General features: G+C 36.3%; 1 protein-coding gene across 1 annotated transcript; it reads left to right on the forward strand.

The window, feature by feature from the left end:
- The first annotated feature begins 1791 nt into the window (after positions 1-1791).
- Positions 1792-7558, forward strand: LOC126702320 (uncharacterized). The gene is made up of 5 exons (XM_050400987.1): positions 1792-2099; positions 4374-4440; positions 4748-5149; positions 6116-6459; positions 6802-7558. Exons 1-5 carry the CDS (start codon positions 2019-2021, stop codon positions 7015-7017), a joined length of 1110 nt encoding a protein of 369 aa, XP_050256944.1. The 5' UTR covers positions 1792-2018; the 3' UTR covers positions 7018-7558.
- The last annotated feature ends 10880 nt before the right edge of the window (positions 7559-18438 follow it).

Here is an 18438-nt window from a genome sequence, read left to right on the forward strand (position 1 = left end):
TCCAAATGATGACAAGTGTTCTTTGAACTTAGGGGGCAGATTAGATAATTAAAAAAAAAAAAAAAAATCTTAGTAGTGCCTTACATTAACTCAATCCTCAATGGTGACTTTTGTATTTTACCCTAAATATAATATTTTAAAAATAGACAAAGCTTAGCTACAAAATTAGTTGTAACCTAAGGCAACAACCTTACTTAATATCTTTTTATTAGAGGTGAATTTTGACAAATCTACAATTAGATTACATCTTCTTCTTATATCCTCTATGCTTGCAAAATTTCTAAAAAATTAAAGATCAATAGTTATGTCATCAATAAATTGTTTAAATTGCAAGTTTTTGTAATTTAAAATTATGCATAAAATATAAACTTATAGATCGTATAGTAAATAATATCCGATTGACACAAAATTTGACATGTGTATTGAGAGTGTAAAAGATGCAATTCAACTATTAGATTTTCAAAACATGTAGTGATATTTATTTTGTAGAGTAAGGTTATAGCCTTAGGCTACAACTAATTTTGACTACAATCAATTTTGTAGCTAAACTTTGTCCTTTAAAAAATTTACATAAATAAATTAAAATGATAAAACTCATAGTTCAAAGCAACTTCTAATATTGTATGTGCATATAGAATATGAGCATGATTGAGACAGGAAAAGAAAAAGAAAAACCACCTCCCATAGTCCCACTAATAATTAGGTGCATCTAGAAATATGAGCATGCATAAAATATGGGATAGAGCAGATTAGAGGTATTTTGCCACCCATAATTAGGTGATTTAGACATTGATGATATAGAGATGAACTAGAGGAGGAATGATAGGTGGGAGAGAAAGAAAGCAAGTTTTTGGGGAGGGTAATCGAGTATGTAAAAAAAAAAAAAAAGGATTTGTATAAAAAAAAATTAAATTATATAAATTGAAAAAATATATATCCAACTACACACACACATTCCTGGTTGGGCTGGACAAGATGAGTCAGAACAAGCAAAACTTGTCCCAATCTCATGTTGACGCCTTTTTGCGGTGGAAAAAACTTACGTAGGACAAAATGGGCGAGATGTATCCAACATAGTGGAGAATTTTGCCACCCTAATCATTATGGCAAAATATATCACATGGATAACAAAAAATGGGTAAGTGCTACCCAAAAAAGGTCCTATCCTCAAAGTGGTCTCTTTCCCTCCAACAATTTTTGAAGAAATCCAAGTTTACATAAATACACTCATACACAATAAATGACTCCAATTCATACCAACCCTAGGAAGGAACATTCACATCTCGCAGCTTCCCTGGAGCCTCCTTAATTGTTCTTCTACTCCACCTCAAAATTTCAAAGCGATCGTTTTTAGTACTTATGGTGTGACAACATGTCATTTTTTATTAGTTTGGTCCTATCATCTAAGGGACTAAAAGTGGACTATTATCTGTGAATTAAATTTTAGATTAAAAGAAAATGGTGTATTAATGAATTTGGTAAAAAAGAAAAAGTTTTGTAATTTAATTGACATCTTGTAATATTTTCAACAAAAACTTTTAAGGCTAAAATCTATGGTTTTAAAAACTAGATTGGATTTGTTGATTTAACTAGGAATCAAATCCTAAACATGTCCGATAAAATCCAAAAATCAGTTAAATTTTTCTGATTCTTTGACCGTTTGGGTATTAAAAACCATGCTAAAATCTCACCCCTCCCGTCGTGGTTATCAAAAATAAAAATAAATTGAAAAGAGTGATTGGCCGATAAATGACCTATTTTTTTGCTGATAATGACCTTAGTAATAGGACTAATTGTCCAAAAGAGAGCCGCTACTCTCTCTCTCTCTCTTAAAAAACTCCAAAACCCACAACTCACAATCCCTCATTTTTCCCACCATTTCCTTTCTTTCTCGAGAAAATTCCCATATGGGTACTCTTAAATATTCTCCAAATCCAATGGGTTTGCTTTAAAATTCATTGACATGGAGTGGTTGAGTCTGTGACAAACTCTTGTCCTGTTTGTTTCTGCTTTCAGACATGTCTGTAAAAGCTAGTTCTTCGTTTTCTGGTTTTGTTGCAACTGTTTCCTCTCCTTTTCAATCCACGAAAATTTCCCAGGTATGCTTCTACTTCAGTTTGGTTACTCTGTTTTCACTTTTTTTTTTTTTTTTTTTTTTTTTTAACAAGTAAATTTGATGGGTCAAAGTTATGAGTGTGCATGCATCAGGGTTTTTCAGTAACTATGAATTTGATTCCCAGTGCTTATTTACACTGCCTATTGATGTTGCCAATGTTAGAAAATAAAATAAAATGGAGGGTCAGGTAGTTTCAATTAAGATTGGCAGTGTGGTCTAGTAGTGGCCATTGCACAGAGATAGGATTGTTTGTAGAGCCCTATTGTTTTGTTCAACTCAAAATACAAAATGGGGGCAGATTAATCTTACTTGTTTTTCACTTTTGATTTGTTCTCTTTGAATAGGCATTTTTTGGTGATACATCAATGTGTAGCTGAATATACGTATCATTAGGACATTGTCTGTTGCAATTAGAGTACTTAACACTTTTCATGAGATTATAATTAGAGAAAAAAGTAAATAAAAGAGAAGGCAGTTTTAATAAGATTGTTGATTGCAAATGGATTTGTTTTATGGACCTTTGAATAATTGAATTTTGATGCCAAAATTCTGACAAATAAATGATTGAACTCACCATTTCCTAAAAGCTTACGCTTTTGGAAGAACTGATGAGTTATTATGATTTGTAATTTGTTTAGGTTACTTTGTGTTCATCACAACATCGTGAGCATGGAGTAATCTACTTTTTAGATAAAATGCCATTAATTAAAAAAAAAAAAAAAGGGTATTGGACCAAGTGGCTCCTGGGTTCAAACACTGTTTCCATTCTACCTCCCATTAAAAAAAGCTAAAAATCATGTGTAGGGGCCCATGTATTTAAGGGGAGTCGGGGCCCCCATGCAAGGGAGAATGTTAGAATAATTAATTAAATGGTTAAATTCATCCTTTTCTAACTTAAAGTTTTATGATTTTTTTTTTTTTTTGCTTGGTAAGTGCGGGGGATAGAACTCCTGAGTAAGAAGTTACAAAGGAACCTGGGTGCCACTTGGCTATAAGGCCATTGGCACTTAAAGTTTTATGATAAGTGGTAATTTATCATCATCAATGCCAACAAAATTTGAAACTGATGATAGAGCCTGCAGCTTTTTGATATCATGTTACATGCCTAAACTGGGAGAGTAAGTGTGCATAATCATTAATCATTTACAATACCAGAAATACAAATATTACTTTTAATGTATTTACATGGATTCTGAACTCTAGGCATTATAACTTGTAAATGGGCCACTTTGCTGAACTTTGCCCCATATAGATGGCAGAGGGGAAATGTGGAGCCTGGCTTACCACTTAGTTCTATGTGCACTAATTCTACTCTATTCAAGCCAATGAGCTCAGCTCAACTGACACCTCCCCTTATAAGTATTAGGTGGAGGGTGAGGTGGGTTCAAGACCCATTAGGTGCGTTTGTAACTTACCAATAATACTAATTCTACTATGCTCAAAAGAACCTTGCCTTTAAAGAACTTTGTTCAATGGCTTGGTTTTTGTATTGGCTGTGTCACCTCCTAGTAGGTTGCATTCCTTCTTTCTTTTCCTTTTCCTCATTCTCTATTGTAATATTTTTTGTCCATAATCTCATCCTTTTGGTAGAGGTCACATCTGTTGTTAGTTATTAAAAATAAATAAATAGAGGTCCTAAATGATGTCACTGTATTTTCAACAACTGCTTTGCTTTGAAGAGATCTTTAAATAGCTATGCAAAGAAACTGGTGGTAGTATTTAATTAGCTATTTTTTTGGTGCTAAATAAATAAGAGTATATAGAGAGGAAAGAAAAGGCAAAATCTATGCGTAAATAATGTATGGCTAGGATGGCTACTGCGTAAATGCTAATAATTTTTTTTTACTAATGATTAGGAATACAAACTTACACCCAAGGCATGGCTTTTAGAAACTAGAGGATTCTGTTGCTGACCTAGTATTTTAAGTTCTTTTAAGGTACTTTTATAGTTTTATTGCCCTAAACATGAATGGGATGCATGGTATTACACCTAATTGTGCTTCTGCATGTCAGTAGCTTAATGTCAAGTATGAAGCCATACTAGAAATTGTGTTACATCCCTCTCTGTGGATTTTAGCATTATTATTTGAAAGGTTATTTTTATTTGAAGAAACTCAGTTATTTGAATTGCTATTTTGTTCTAATCTTATTTATGATTACCACCCCCCCCCCCCCCTTCTCTCCCCTGGGTGGCAAGTAATTTTATTTAAAAAGTGCAAATTGGTCTTCCCTATAACTTTTTCGCTTTGATGTTCAGTTGAGCTTATCACGAGGATATTTTGAGAGACAACAACATGGTTGTCAGCAATTAAGTTATGTTAAAGGTAACTTCCATATGTGTTTGATAGTTTTCAAAATTCTAAAATTTTCTTTAAGCTGCAAACTAGGTGGTGCACTCATTTCTCTTTGACCTAGCTGCAAACTATTCAAACTAGGAAGTCTAAATACAAATCACAATAACATGAGAGCTTTTGGACTCTGTTTTGAATATAGCTGCTAGGCCTTTCTTCATCTATCTAGATATTGAATGACTTGGTTGAGTATTTCTTGCCTAAAATATAAGAAGTTTACTTTGATTTGTTCTGTGAAAAGTGCCACATTGATAATTCAGGCTCTAAATATGTATTGTAGTCAAGTCATGCCAGTGCATAGCAAGAAAGCTGAATTTAAATGGAAGGTTCCTGAAGAGGCGAAGCATTCTTTGTGCTTTTTCTTCTGAAGAACAGACACAATACAGTGAGGTCAAACCAGATGCTTCAGAGCAAGAAAATAATCATCCTAATGCTGTAGAAGTCTCTCCCACAAGCAGTCCAAATATCCGTTTTGAGGGAACTAGTGGGAAGCCGGGTTTAATTTCATTTTATAACCGTCCTTATCAAAGGGAGAATGATATCGTCATATCAAACCCACAACAGAGCCCGAGCAACCTACTATGGTTTGTTGGTCCAGCTGTCCTTGTAGCCTCTTTCATTTTCCCATCACTTTATTTGCGCAGAATATTATCCACTATATTTGAGGACTCTTTGTTGACAGGTGACCCCACATTCTTATGTTGATCTTGTGAATTGCCTTATTTATTTTCAGTGAGAATCTTGAATTTTTAAAACATGCTTTTAACAAAATATCAAAATAAAACAAAAGATTGGACATTGGATAATGAAAGAACAGGCAAGGTGATTTCTCCTTCTTTATTTATTTATTTTTTTGGTGGTGGTGGTGGGGGGGATGGTTTATATGTTTTTCTAGTCATTTTGCTTTAGCCTCTCAAAAAAAGAGAGAGAGAGAGAGGCTAAGACGGCCTTCCAAGTTCCAATCACCTACCCTAGACCTTACAAAACTGGGAGCATTGTGGATTGGATATAACCTTTTATATTCTTCCAGAATCTGTCTAGGTCTTGCGATGTATCACTGTATGTGCTGCCCTGTAATTTCAGATGTGTCACTGTAATAGGAGGTGAAATTTGATGCTGCTTTTAGAAATGGGGGGGACAAAGGACAGGGCAATTACTGGTGGACACTAGGCAATTATTTAGGATGCTTTGGGTTTTATTGAGGAGTGTTTTAGTTGCTGAGGACTAGGTGGATATGATGGTGCTAAAGTTTCTAGAAAATATATGCACTGTTCGAGAAAGTGAACTTAAAAGCTTATTCAACAGAGATTTATGAGTAATGGTATGGTGAAATTTCTTGAAAGAAAGGGCAATAATCAACAAGGACATGGATGGGAATAACATCAATGTGTTTGTGAGAGCCTAAAGGTAATACAGGACATGGTTCAAAATGGAATGGATTGGTAGAACAATCTGTAGTTGGCTCAATTGGTCAGATTCAAATGCTAGTCTTACAATTTCTGAAATTCAAACTTTGCTTGTCCTTATGGATTGCATATTGATTTTTTGGCTTATACAAAACATCTATTTTTTAAATCCTTTTCTGTGAATTGGCTTAGGAGTTAAAATTGTTTCAATCTCTAAGCTATTTTCTGTTCTCCATCTGCAGATTTCCTCATATTGTTCTTCACAGAAGCTCTTTTTTACTGTGGAGTTGCAGTATTTGTTCTTCTAATAGACCACTTAAGGAGGCCTATTGAGCCAGATTCTGCTACAGGCACTAACAGAACCCTGGTCACTCATTTAGGACAGCGTATATCTTCTGTAGCTGCCCTGGTGCTTAGTCTAATAATTCCTATGGTGACAATGGGTTTGGTTTGGCCTTGGACTGGTCCTGCCGCATCTGCAACTCTCGCTCCATACCTGGTTGGAATTGTTGTCCAATTTGCATTTGAGCAGTATGCAAGATATAAGAAGTCCCCTTCATGGTCTGTTATTCCAATTATCTTTCAGGTAAGGGCAATGCCACTCATTTCTGACCAAACTTGTTTTGGTGTTTCTTTCAGTATTGAAAATGGATAAAAGATAAAATCTGATCCACTCTGATATGCATGCTTTTTTCTCATTGTTTAACTGTTTGTGAGAGTTTTTATTTTTTAAGCTGCCTGGTTAGCAGCTTTCAGGTTAATGGTTTAAAACTTTTTTGTTTTGGCGTCTGAATCAGTCAAAAGACTTTAAAACTGTGTTCCTTCGAAAAACTTTAATAGTGATGTTAGGGATAGACCTGCATGGAATCTTCATTTAAAGTAAAGAGGTCTTTAGCAAAAAAAGTAAAGAGGTCTTTATTCTTAACAGGTTTATAGATTGCACCAGCTGAATAGAGCAGCACAACTGGTGACAGCCTTGTCATTTACAGTTAGAGGAGCTGAAATGACCTCGCACAACTTAGCAATAAACAGCTCTTTGAGTACGCTGCTGAATGTCCTCCAATTCCTTGGGGTGATCTGCATATGGTCTCTCTCAAGCTTCCTGATGAGGTTTTTCCCTTCTACTGCCATGAGTGTGGAGTGAAGAATTTCAGAAAACGATTGGTAAAATTATCACCTCACCTAATAGAGAACAACACTGCAGTTGGTCTTGTTTCAGGTGATGTAATAAATCTGGAGGGGGACTCTTAGCTTAGTTATGTTCTGCTGGGAACTCAAAATGAAATGGGTATTGAAGCAATTAACTCGTCTAAAGGAAATTAAAAGGTGATTGCACGAGATTGAGGCAAAAAAATCTAAATGCAGGAGAGTTGAGTTTGTGAGAATTGATATGCTCTATGTCTACATGTTCATCAAGCTCCACTGTTACTTGTATATAGAACATTTTAACTACAGATTGATCATATTCCTGACAAATGTGCATTTTTGAAGGTTATCTAGAACAGTAAAAACATGAGCAAGCCTGTTGAGCATTAAGCTCTTTCTGTCATCAACATGTTGAAAATTTTGTCTACCGGAGTACTTTGTTTAAACTTTTGTACTCTTGTAATTTTTTTGTTGGACTTTTGTGTTGAAAATGCAGGTTGCAATGTGCTTTAGATACCATTATTGTACTTTGCTATATATATGTTGAGCTTGCATGAGCAGGTGCTTCACATTTTTTGTTTTTATCATGCATCTGGTTCTGCACTTTACAATCAAGGTTCTGGGTTTAAACCCAGGATATCTCCTTTTCTGGAAACACTCCTGCCTTTGTGCTTTGCAAGTGGCCAAAATGAAAGAAGAATTACCCAAATCTCTTTTGCATTCAAATTCTGGTGGACTCTAATAAGTCTAGAGAGAATTTTTCCCATGAAGTCTTGAGGTGCTAAGTTGTCAATGGTGAATAATAAAGTGGAGTCAATAGAAAGCCCATGTGAAATAACAACTTGCCTGTTCAAGAAGCAATGAAAATGTTGTGGTATTAGCGTATTATTCTTAAACATATACTAGTTGCAAACTCATGTGATGTGTGGGAATAAATAATTATTTTATAATTGTGGTATAAAATATAATTTGTTTTCTAAATTTTGTTCTCCCTAAAAATTAAATAATTTATAAAATTATTTCATCTTTCTAACTATACCAATATATCATTATATTATTTTGGGTTGCGTTTGATTGATATTATTCCTTTATGAGGTGGTTCATATTATTCGAAATTATGTTATAGTGCACTATGTTTTTCTATTTATTTTTTCTTGTGCAATTAAACTTTTTAAGTTTTGAATAAATCATTCGAATTCCTCATTCTCTTAAAGAAGATTATTATGATAATAAAAAATCATATTAAAATTGCAATTACTCAAATAATTGATGGGCATATTCAAATACATATCCAAGACTTTTTATTTTTATTTTTATATAAATTCAAATTCTCACTTACAAAATAACTAAGTAATTCAAACAAAAATCAAACCAAAACTATAAGAGGGAGAGAGATTACTTGTGATGGAAAACTAAAAAATATAACACTAAAACATATTAACCCAAAATAAAGTTTTAAAAAATATAATGATTCGTCAACCTAAAGTAGAGTTGCAAGAAAGAATAAAAAATCGAGAGAGAGATAGAGAAACTAATTTATAAAAAATAAGATAAGAACAAAAAAAGTAAAAATATAAGATATAGTAATAAATATCAAATTATTCAAGTCATGCTATATAATATAACAATGATATATTCTAATATACTATCTTTATAATGTAATAAGATGACATCTATTAAATCAAAGAAAAAAAATACCATCATAAAAATACAAAACTAAATCACATCAATCTAAAGTAAAGTTCTAAAATACATCAAAATTCATCAGCTTAAAGTAAACTTTGAAAATAGCTTACGTTGATAATATGAGATTGAAATAATTCAATAACCTGCAAAAGAACGTTAATTATTCAATAACTGAAAATATACTTGCATTTTTTTATAGTGTAATATGAGGCTAGCCATACCACATCAACCACATTATAGGATGTAAAAAATTAAAAATATATATTAAAAAGAAGGAAAATAATTATGAAACTCTTCAATTCACAATTATCAATAATACTTTGGAAAGGAACTCATAATCTCAACCAAAAAAAAAAAAAAATGAAGACTTAGAAACTCATATGGTCTAGGCATATTTGATAACTCAAAAGGATATGCATCTCAAAATTGCCACAGTCATGTTCAATTTAGGCCAAGTATATAGGTTCATTACTTCAATTCAATAGATAACAATGATAACATAAACAACAATTGTAATTGACAATTAACAGTGGTATACTTAGGCTTTCCAAGCATTGGTAGTATACTTATTCCTTACTCCCATATCTACATCAGATTTACTGAAATCACAAACATGAATTCTATGATGTGGCTTGATGCAAAGAGTTGCAAACAAATATTAATGATAAATACGAGAAGAAAAAAAAACTTTTGATACACTGAACCATGATCACAAAGGATTGGGAGTGGACCATGATTTCTCTAGCACAACAAATCCATGGGAGTCACATTATAGGAAATCAAGACCACCAAAAAATGAAAAAAAAAAAAAAAAATTTTGAGAGAGAGAGAAATAACATTTTGTGTGTAAGAAAACTATGCACAGAATTTGAGAGAAAATTGGAAATATATAATAAGAAGATGAGAATAAGAATAGCCAAAATTAAAGGAAAATAAAGGAATAGAAGAAGAGAGATATTAAGGTAGTTAGTAGTGGGAAGATGAAAGGGTAAAAGGGAGGGGAACAGGTTTGAGAATGTGTAATAATAAGTTAAGAAAATTAATAAAAAGAAAATAGTTAAAAGAGAGAGAGAGAGAGTTGGAAGTGAATGATATGGCTACTGATGTGTCTCAATAGAAGCATAGTAATAATAAATATTACGCTTCAGGTTTTAGCTATATATAGAAAGAGATAAGAAGTTTGAGAGAAATTTGCTGTCGTATGATTGTATCCACCTACCCTGATACAGTATATGAGTCGGCCCACCAAAAAGTTGGTAAGGTTGATGTGAACATGATACCAGTGAAAAATGACAATGGACACCCAAGTGTAACCGAACGATGGAAATGACATTATGACACCAAAAAATGTCGGATGACAATGCAGTAACATACCATAAGAGAACATAAGTAGAAAGTTGCACTAAACGTGTTGTAATAAAGTTGATCATTCAAATCCTACTAAGACAAGGCTTTTCTACTTCCACTAAAGTCTATAAGAAATTAGATTTTGATTAGCAATATTGAAAATCAATGAATATTATGATATTATGCAATATGCATCATAAATCAGAAAGGCCTAACTTTTGTAATTATAGACTGGAGTTATAAATAGCGAACACTAGGCACACACAACCAATATGGGATAAACATCCCTATTTATTTATTTTTTTTTAGTATACTCAGCTCTCTCACAACATGTGGTGGATCTCACATATTGTGAGAGCCAGTGTTGGCTCAATGGGTGAGCTAAATAGGCAACCGCCTAAGGCCCCCAATGAAAAAAGACCCCTAAATTTTTACCAATAGAGATATTCCTATACCAATAGAAGTATTAATTAAGCCCTAAATATTCACCAAAAAATAAAAAAGTAGTTGTTTTTTATCAAAGAAAAACTATTTAAAGAAAATATTTTCATTGAATGGGTCAATCATTTAATCTCTCACACATAAATGTTAAAATAACTCATTAATCTTACACTAGTAAATAAATTTATACTCAAATTCTATTTAGAAATATCAAATATATAACTTTATTAAAATTTTCAATCATAATTTTTTAGTATTTGGTTACTTCATTCAATGAATAGTGTTAATTTTAGTTATATAGTCATTGAATAATTTGATGGGTTCGTTTTAATTTGTAATTTTTTTTCTAAAAAAATAGATTTCAAATGAAAAAAAAAAAGTTAAATAAATATTTTATTAATATTCAAAATATAAGAATAGACCTCACTTGAAGTTGTTGCCTTAGACTCCACAATACCTTAAGCCGGCCCTAGTGAGAGCATAAGTATATACAGTGACTATACAGCTGAAACATGAATATACCCTCTTCTAAAGTTCCGACTTCCGGCTTTAATTTGAAGTTGTTTTTTTTAATCCTAAAACTCTTTCGCAAATTGTCAAACATGACAGATTTTGTGAAAGAACTTCAGGGCTTTAAGGAACCTTAAAATTCAAAGTCTATAGGGTAGTGCTCAAAGCACTACCACACGGGTGCAAAATCTTTAACACCCTCTCTTTCTCTCTCTCTCTCTCTCTCTTTTCTACGCATGTATATGAAATTGTTGGGCCTTAAGTGATAATGATATGGGTGCAACTCTTTTGACCTTCTTGCCATAAAAATTCATTGCACTTTCCCTAAAATTTCATTTTGCAGATACCCTTCGTTGAATTTGAATGCCAATAGCAGAATCAAAAGGGGGCTGGGGATTTAGTGCACTCCTCTCTCATTACGTTACTCCCATTGCATTAAGCTTTTTCGATCCTATACTCAACATATTTAACATGCAGCCATACCATATATATATATTAGTAACATTGAAAATAATAATTGATTAATTTTTTAAAATTTTAGATGACTTTGATTTCATCCTTGTCATATCTTTAAAAAATATGTATTTTTCATTTCAGATATATTTTCCAATTAATTGGTGAAATCTCTTTTCCTCTAACAATATACTTGTGACCAAAACACTCTTACACACACAAAAAAAAAAAAATCATTAATGTTTTAATTTGATAGTAAAATCTTATCATGTCAATAAATAAAAAAAGATACATTATTCGATTCTTTGATTATTGTTGGTGTCTTAATTCGATGGTAAATAGTAATTATCATAAACTAGAATACTAGATACTATATGTAGGGTCACGTCCCGCAACGAACCGCAGTAGTGTTGGGTTCGCGCATGAATGGGCCCATACAATATCACTTGTAGAGAATGGGTTCGAAAGGCTAGGCCTTGGCTGCCCAGCGGTGGGTTTTTGTGGTGTTCATATGTGATTAAAGTGTCTTCACCCTTGGAGTCTTTCTCCTGGAGGTGGACTGGAAGCCCTTCCTTTTTTGCCAGTCTTCCCAGCCCCCCTTCCATATTACTTATTTTTTCTTTTATACTAGCCTGCGTTCACTTTCCTTCGTCCACGTGTAGGGTCAACCTTTCCAACTCTGATACTTGTCCCGTCAGTCCAAGACCAAAGTCGTTGGGAGTGGTTGATAAAGCTAAAGCATACGGCTCTGTTAGGTGCAGAGCTAGGTATGGGGAAGGTAGTAAGGGCAGCCTTTCCTAGATATTTTAGATTTTCTTTCAAGTTTGTCCCTATACCGTTTTTACCCTTCTTCTTGGTGGAGCTTTGGGTCAGCCGAGGACTGCACTGTCCTCGGCTGCTTCTCCGGGCCAAATTGTGCTTCACGTCATTGAGTTTGGATTGTAACCCTCTTTGGCTTGGGCCTTAGGGCTCCCCATGAATAAATGGGCTCGGCCCATAAATTACTGGGCCCCACAATAACCCCTCAAAACCCTGTTGTCCGACTTCCTGGTTGGAGAGGGGGTTTTTGATAATACCGAGCCTTTATTATGGCTCATTTAATTCAGCCCTTGACTGACGCTGGCGACTCTTCACCTGCCCAGGGAATGTACCGGTTTACAAGATGTTCCCCTTGATTTGCGCACGACGCGTTTATGCCGTTTGGTTATCTGAAGCACGTCTTTAATATCTTCCCTTTACGAGACCTCCCAGGTTCAACGGTTTTGGATGGCGTGGGGGAATGAAACGGGCGTATTCATGTTTGCAGATTTCCTTGGAGATCTGAACTCATTAAGTACCATTTTCTTCGTCCCCTATATAAAGAGAAGAAACAAGAGTTGTTTCTCCCACAGATGAATCCCTTTACTCCCCCCAAAATTTGAAACCCTTAGATTCCTTCCGGAGTTTACTTTCATTCTCCGGTTATACCTTAACCTGAAATACACTCACCGTAGTAATAAGCAATGAAAAAATTATTCCCCTCCCAGAAACACCATGTTCTAACGAAGCTCGAAATGGCTCGGTCAGGGCAAGGATGGCGGAGACTCAAGATTTGTCTCGCCTTTCTTTCAGCCAAAATCCGAAGCAGGGACTCGTCACGTCACATTTTTGGCGTGACTGAGCCGAGGACACACATCATCAGTACTACCCGCTCTCTCATGAGCATATCTAATATGGCACCAGTGTGTTAAGAGTCAGGACTGGGGCAGGGACTAAGTGCCCCTGCTTCTTCCTCTCTTCGTTCACTGGCGCCTCCTTTTGCCTCTCTTTCTTCCTTCTCACCTTTTCCCTCTTCTTCTCCTCCTTCTTTTACTCATGTCCTCCATCTTCTTCATTCATCTCCTCCATCTTCCTCATTCATCTCCTCCATCCTCTTCTTCCTTCTCCTTCATCTTTTCCTAAAGAAGGTTCTTCTCTCAATATGAGCAATACTGAGGCAGAGATTGGAGAGACTTTGAAGACGAGTTTAAAAGAACCCTGACTGTTTACTTATCCGTATTGCGGATGTTATTGTTGCTTCGGCAATTCATCTTTTGTATAGGCTTGTTTAAGCCCCTTTTTGTATGTTGTAATAATTTTTCATATTAATAAAAATTATTGTTATTTTGCTTCGCATGTTCTGTTTCTATGTTTTTACAAGTTTACAAGCGCTGCTCGGCACAATAATATAGCATTTGAACCAATGACAACTAAGGCCAAAATACTTGCTAATAAAAAGATGTCACCATAACTTTAATAGAATTATTTGACACAGCAATGCCTATCTGTGAATAACGAAACTTACCCAAAACAATGCCGAGATTAGAATTGGATGCTCTATGCGGTGTAGGAGGTAATCATCCAAAGACATATCCCTCGCAAGAATGAACAGCCCCCATAGGCTACCAAATAGTGGGGCGTCTCGCCATCATCCTAACACTTTTATCGGCCTTAACATTTTACAGTATTTGAGCCGAGGGCTTTCCCCGTCCGAGTAGTGGGCGTCCCAATAGGTTTGAGTCCGAGGACTTCACAACGCCTTGGTTCTGTCCAAAACCTAGTTTTGTCATCTAGGTAGGTGGTTTCCCCATAGGCTTGAGTCCGAAGGCTGTAGTTCAGTTTCTTCTTTTCCTCAGGTATTTCGCGAGGTGCCGAGCAGGAGGTTATCCTCGGCAACGGCTATTCCTCAGCGTGGGCTATTGTCCCTGGGCCCCCATGCAGAACGGGCTTGGGCCGCGAATTCACTAGGCCCACAACTTAAAGGGTATTTCTGTAGTCTTTGGTCACGCGGTACTTTTTGGCGTCCCAGTGTTCGAGGTGCACCTTCCCGAGACTCCTTTAATCCCATGGTTGCAGGTGGCGTTGGAGATTGAGCCAGAGCCATCTTGTCTGTAGCGTTCCTTGGGACGTTGCGTGAATTAAATGCCACCACCTTATCTTTTTAAATAAATAGGAGAGAAAGTTGCTTCACCTACGCACCAATTCTTCAGTTTCCTCCCAAATCACAACTCCCATATCCAGTGCTATCCCCCCTTAGCATAACATGTTTGAGGCGAGGGTTGGGGAGAAGAAACTCTTTCCGCCACAGAGGCGCCGTGTCCTCCTGAGACTCAGAATAGTGAGGTACGGGCAAAGGAAGCATAAATTCAAGAGAATACTCCGCTTCGACAGAGGGGAAAGAGTGTTTCTCCCTCTTTTAGTCAAAATCCGAAGCAGGTTCTGTTCATGCCAGAATTTTGGTGTGTCAGAAGAAAGATTCTCCGCCATCATCGCCTCTGCCCTGTCGCAGGCAAATTTTTGATGAAGGCTCCTCAACTTCCGGCTCCCTGCACCTTTCCTTCAGCGGTGTGAGGCTCGAGTTGGGTTTCTTTTGCTACCTGAGTTATGGGCATGTAAAAGTATTGAGGAAGAACAAGGTCTTGGAGCAGTAGCCAACCTCTCCTCTGATCCACTTCCTCGGCTTTATCTTATTCTCTTGTATCTTTCTTTCTTTTTGGTTATGTGGTTAGCTTTAGAAGCCAACCTCTTGTCTGTACTGCCTCTTCTGCTTTGTCTTATTCTCTTGTATCTTCCTTTTCAATTATACAGTGAGCTTTAACATAAGCTGATTCCAGCTTTACATTGTACGCTGTACTATTTCTTTGTTTTAGTAAAAATGGAAATTTATTTACTTGTTTTGAATACTGTTCTTTTGGCAACACCACTTTGTGAATGGGTGTGCCCCAGGTGTGTGTTTCTCCTCAGCGATATTTAGAGCAAGAGCCCTTGAAACACAATCTAGCTAATTCTTATTTACCGACACTACCATGCATAATAATAACAATTCATATTAAGTTAAACTTAGGAAACTAACCGAGACAACGGTTGAACGTTCTGTAATAAGTGCGAGAATACTGTCCGAGAACGATAAATTCTAAATGATTCATCCGAGGGGGTGACTGAGCATTGAATGACTTCGATTATGCTTTTGGAAACACGTTGCTCCATTCCGTACTGGTCCCTTTGGTGTCGAGGATCCGAGGGCAAACTAGAGAATCCATGTAGTTCAGGAATTAACCCAGTTGTTAATGGAGAGTTTTCCTCGGGGAGGTTCTAAGGTCTACGTAACGTAGTTTTTCCAAAACTTGTATTCTCTTTGTAAGTAGTTGGTTTCCCCAGAGACTTGGGTCCGAGGACCATACAAGGCCTTGGTTCTGTCCAAAACTTGTATTCTCTTTGTAAGTAGTTGGTTTCCCCAGAGGCTTGGGTCCGAGGACCATACAAAGCCTTGGTTCTGTCCAAAACTTGTATTCTCTTTGTAAGTAGTTGGTTTCCCCAGAGGCTTGGGTCCGAGGACCATACAAGGCCTTGGTTCTGTCCAAAACTTGTATTCTCTTTGTAAGTAGTTGGTTTCCCCAGAGGCTTGGGTCTGAGGACCATACAAGGCCTTGGTTCTGTCCAAAACTTGTATTCTCTTTGTAAGTAGTTGGTTTCCCCAGAGGCTTGGGTCCGAGGACCATACAAGGCCTTGGTTCTGTCCAAAACTTGTATTCTCTTTGTAAGTAGTTGGTTTCCCCAGAGGCTTGGGTCCGAGGACCATATAAGGCCTTGGTTCTGTCCAAAACTTGTATTCTCTTTGTAAGTAGTTGGTTTCCCCAGAGGCTTGGGTCCGAGGACCATACAAGGCCTTGGTTCTGTCCAAAACTTGTATTCTCTTTGTAAGTAGTTGGTTTCCCCAGAGGCTTGGGTCCGTGGATCATACAAGGCCTTGGTTCTGTCCAAAACTTGTATTCCGTTTCTTAATTCACCTACTTCCTAAAGGTTAGCTCCTCGAATAAGGTGGGGGAAGCTAACTTGATGTTTAAAGCCCCTAGACTTGCTATGCCATTGGCACTACGAGGCGTAGCCCCTAGTGGGAACTTGTGTCGGAACAACAACAACGTGTCGCCGGTCGTAAAGGCATCCTCGTAGACCCTTGTTCGACAGAAACTCAACTCCACCGCCGCTCGAGCTAACGCGCAAGCCTTCCTCACAGACGGCGCCAATTGTAGGGTCACGTCCCGCAACGAACCGCAGTAGTGTTGGGTTCGCACATGAATGGGCCCATACAATATCATTTGTAGAGAGTGGGTTCGAAAGGCTAGGCCTTGGCTACCCAGCGGTGGGTTTTTGTGGTGTTCATATGTGATTAAAGTGTCTTCACCCTTGGAGTCTTTCTCCTGGAGGTGGACTGGAAGCCCTTCCTTTTTTGCCAGTCTTCCCAGCCCCCCTTCCATATTACTTATTTTTTCTTTTATACTAGCCTGCGTTCACTTTCCTTCGTCCTCGTGTAGGGTCAACCTTTCCAACTCTGATACTTGTCCCGTCAGTCCAAGACCAAAGTCGTTGGGAGTGGTTGATAAAGCTAAAGCATACGGCTCTGTTAGGTGCAAAGCTAGGTATGGGGAAGGTAGTAAGGGCAGCCTTTCTTAGATATTTTAGATTTTCTTTCAAGTTTGTCCCTATACCGTTTTTGCCCTTCTTCTTGGTGGAGCTTTGGGTCAGCCGAGGACTGCACTGTCCTCGGCTGCTTCTCCGGGCCAATTTGTGCTTCACGTCATTGAATTTGGATTGTAACCCTCTTTGGCTTGGGCCTTAGGGCTCCCCATGAATAAATGGGCTCGGCCCATAAATTACTGGGCCCCACACTATAAATTCAAATTTTATCATATCAACAAATAATAATAAAAATTACATTATTCAATTCTTCGAGAACCATTCCTGCTTTTTCCATACTAGAGTACACTCCAAATTTAAGATTTGTAAATATGAATACTCTAATTAGAGGTGATGAAAAAACTAGAAGTGGTTGTGTAAAAATGGAGAAGCTTTATTAAATCCTTTTCTGATATTTGGTCGTAGTGATCTGGCTCCCAATAGGCATTGAAAATATTTGGCTACTAAGACTAGAAAAACCTATAACTAAAGAGCACCTTGGTCAACATCTTATATAAATAAAAGAATGATGTAAACTCTATCATATGAAAAGGCAGATTAGCATGATTAGTCAACAACTGATGCAAACAATTAGAGTATGAAAGCATTGAAAAGGCTGATTAACATAAGAAAGAAATAGTGGTTAGTGGTTGAGACTAAATAATACTAATACTATCTGACTTGACCATTCCCTTTTCAACAAAGTTTGATATAGCATATAATATCTTCACTTAGGTAATGTCATTGCCTGTTTTCTCTGCCTAAGGGGTCCTCAATTAATAAATAAATTATTGTTTTACCATACAGACAAAGGATTCACTGAATTTAAGTAAAAACAATTACTGAAAATATTGTTTTCCTTCATTCTATATTGGTTTTGATTCTATTTTATCAAAAAGTGTGTATTTAATAGTATTTATTACCAGATAATATAACTTTTTGGGGACCCTTTTCCTTTTAATTGAAAGATAAATAAAACCAGAATATAATTAGTTTCTTATTATCGATGTGTTCAATAATTTACCTTCTCCTTTGGCTGTATGTCTTTGTTAACCATCTTCTAGATTCCTTTTAAATTCCAGAGTAGGTAATGTTCAGACTTTCAATTAGGTAGAAAATGGAAAAAGTTCCTGTGGAATGATCCATTTGACTTATGGAATATTGTGTTTGCATGGCTTTATGATTTTGTAAGATGATTTATTAATGTTTGTTCTTGGATATGACCAAAAAGAAAGGAATCTTTCTTGCTACATGGCTTTCATTATCTGCAGTAGCTGTGAGTAGAATATGAAGAGAATGTAATATATATGTTTATTTAACAAACCAAATTTTATGGCATGGAGAAAAATAGGACGTGGACATATCCTGAGCATGAAGATTTGTACACATGAAGATGTTTCTGAACTACATATTGCGTGTGGAAAGTAAATAGTAAGCACTTGGGTAACAAATGGTCCAGATAGAACATACTTTGTTTCCTTGTCTGAATGTTGATGGGACACACCTAGTT

Source organism: Quercus robur, chromosome 10, assembly GCF_932294415.1.
Source record: "Quercus robur chromosome 10, dhQueRobu3.1, whole genome shotgun sequence".
Lineage (NCBI taxonomy): Eukaryota > Viridiplantae > Streptophyta > Magnoliopsida > Fagales > Fagaceae > Quercus > Quercus robur.

What these genes read in the sequence shown, in the direction of transcription:
- LOC126702320 (XM_050400987.1), top strand. Translation starts at nt 2,019, where the DNA reads ATGTCTGTAAAAGCTAGTTCTTCGTTTTCTGGTTTTGTTGCAACTGTT. An exon ending in AATCCACGAAAATTTCCCAG is followed by an intron (nt 2,100 to 4,373) that starts GTATGCTTCTAC and finishes TTTGATGTTCAG; the next exon opens with TTGAGCTTATCACGAGGATA. An exon ending in TGAGGACTCTTTGTTGACAG is followed by an intron (nt 5,150 to 6,115) that starts GTGACCCCACAT and finishes CTCCATCTGCAG; the next exon opens with ATTTCCTCATATTGTTCTTC.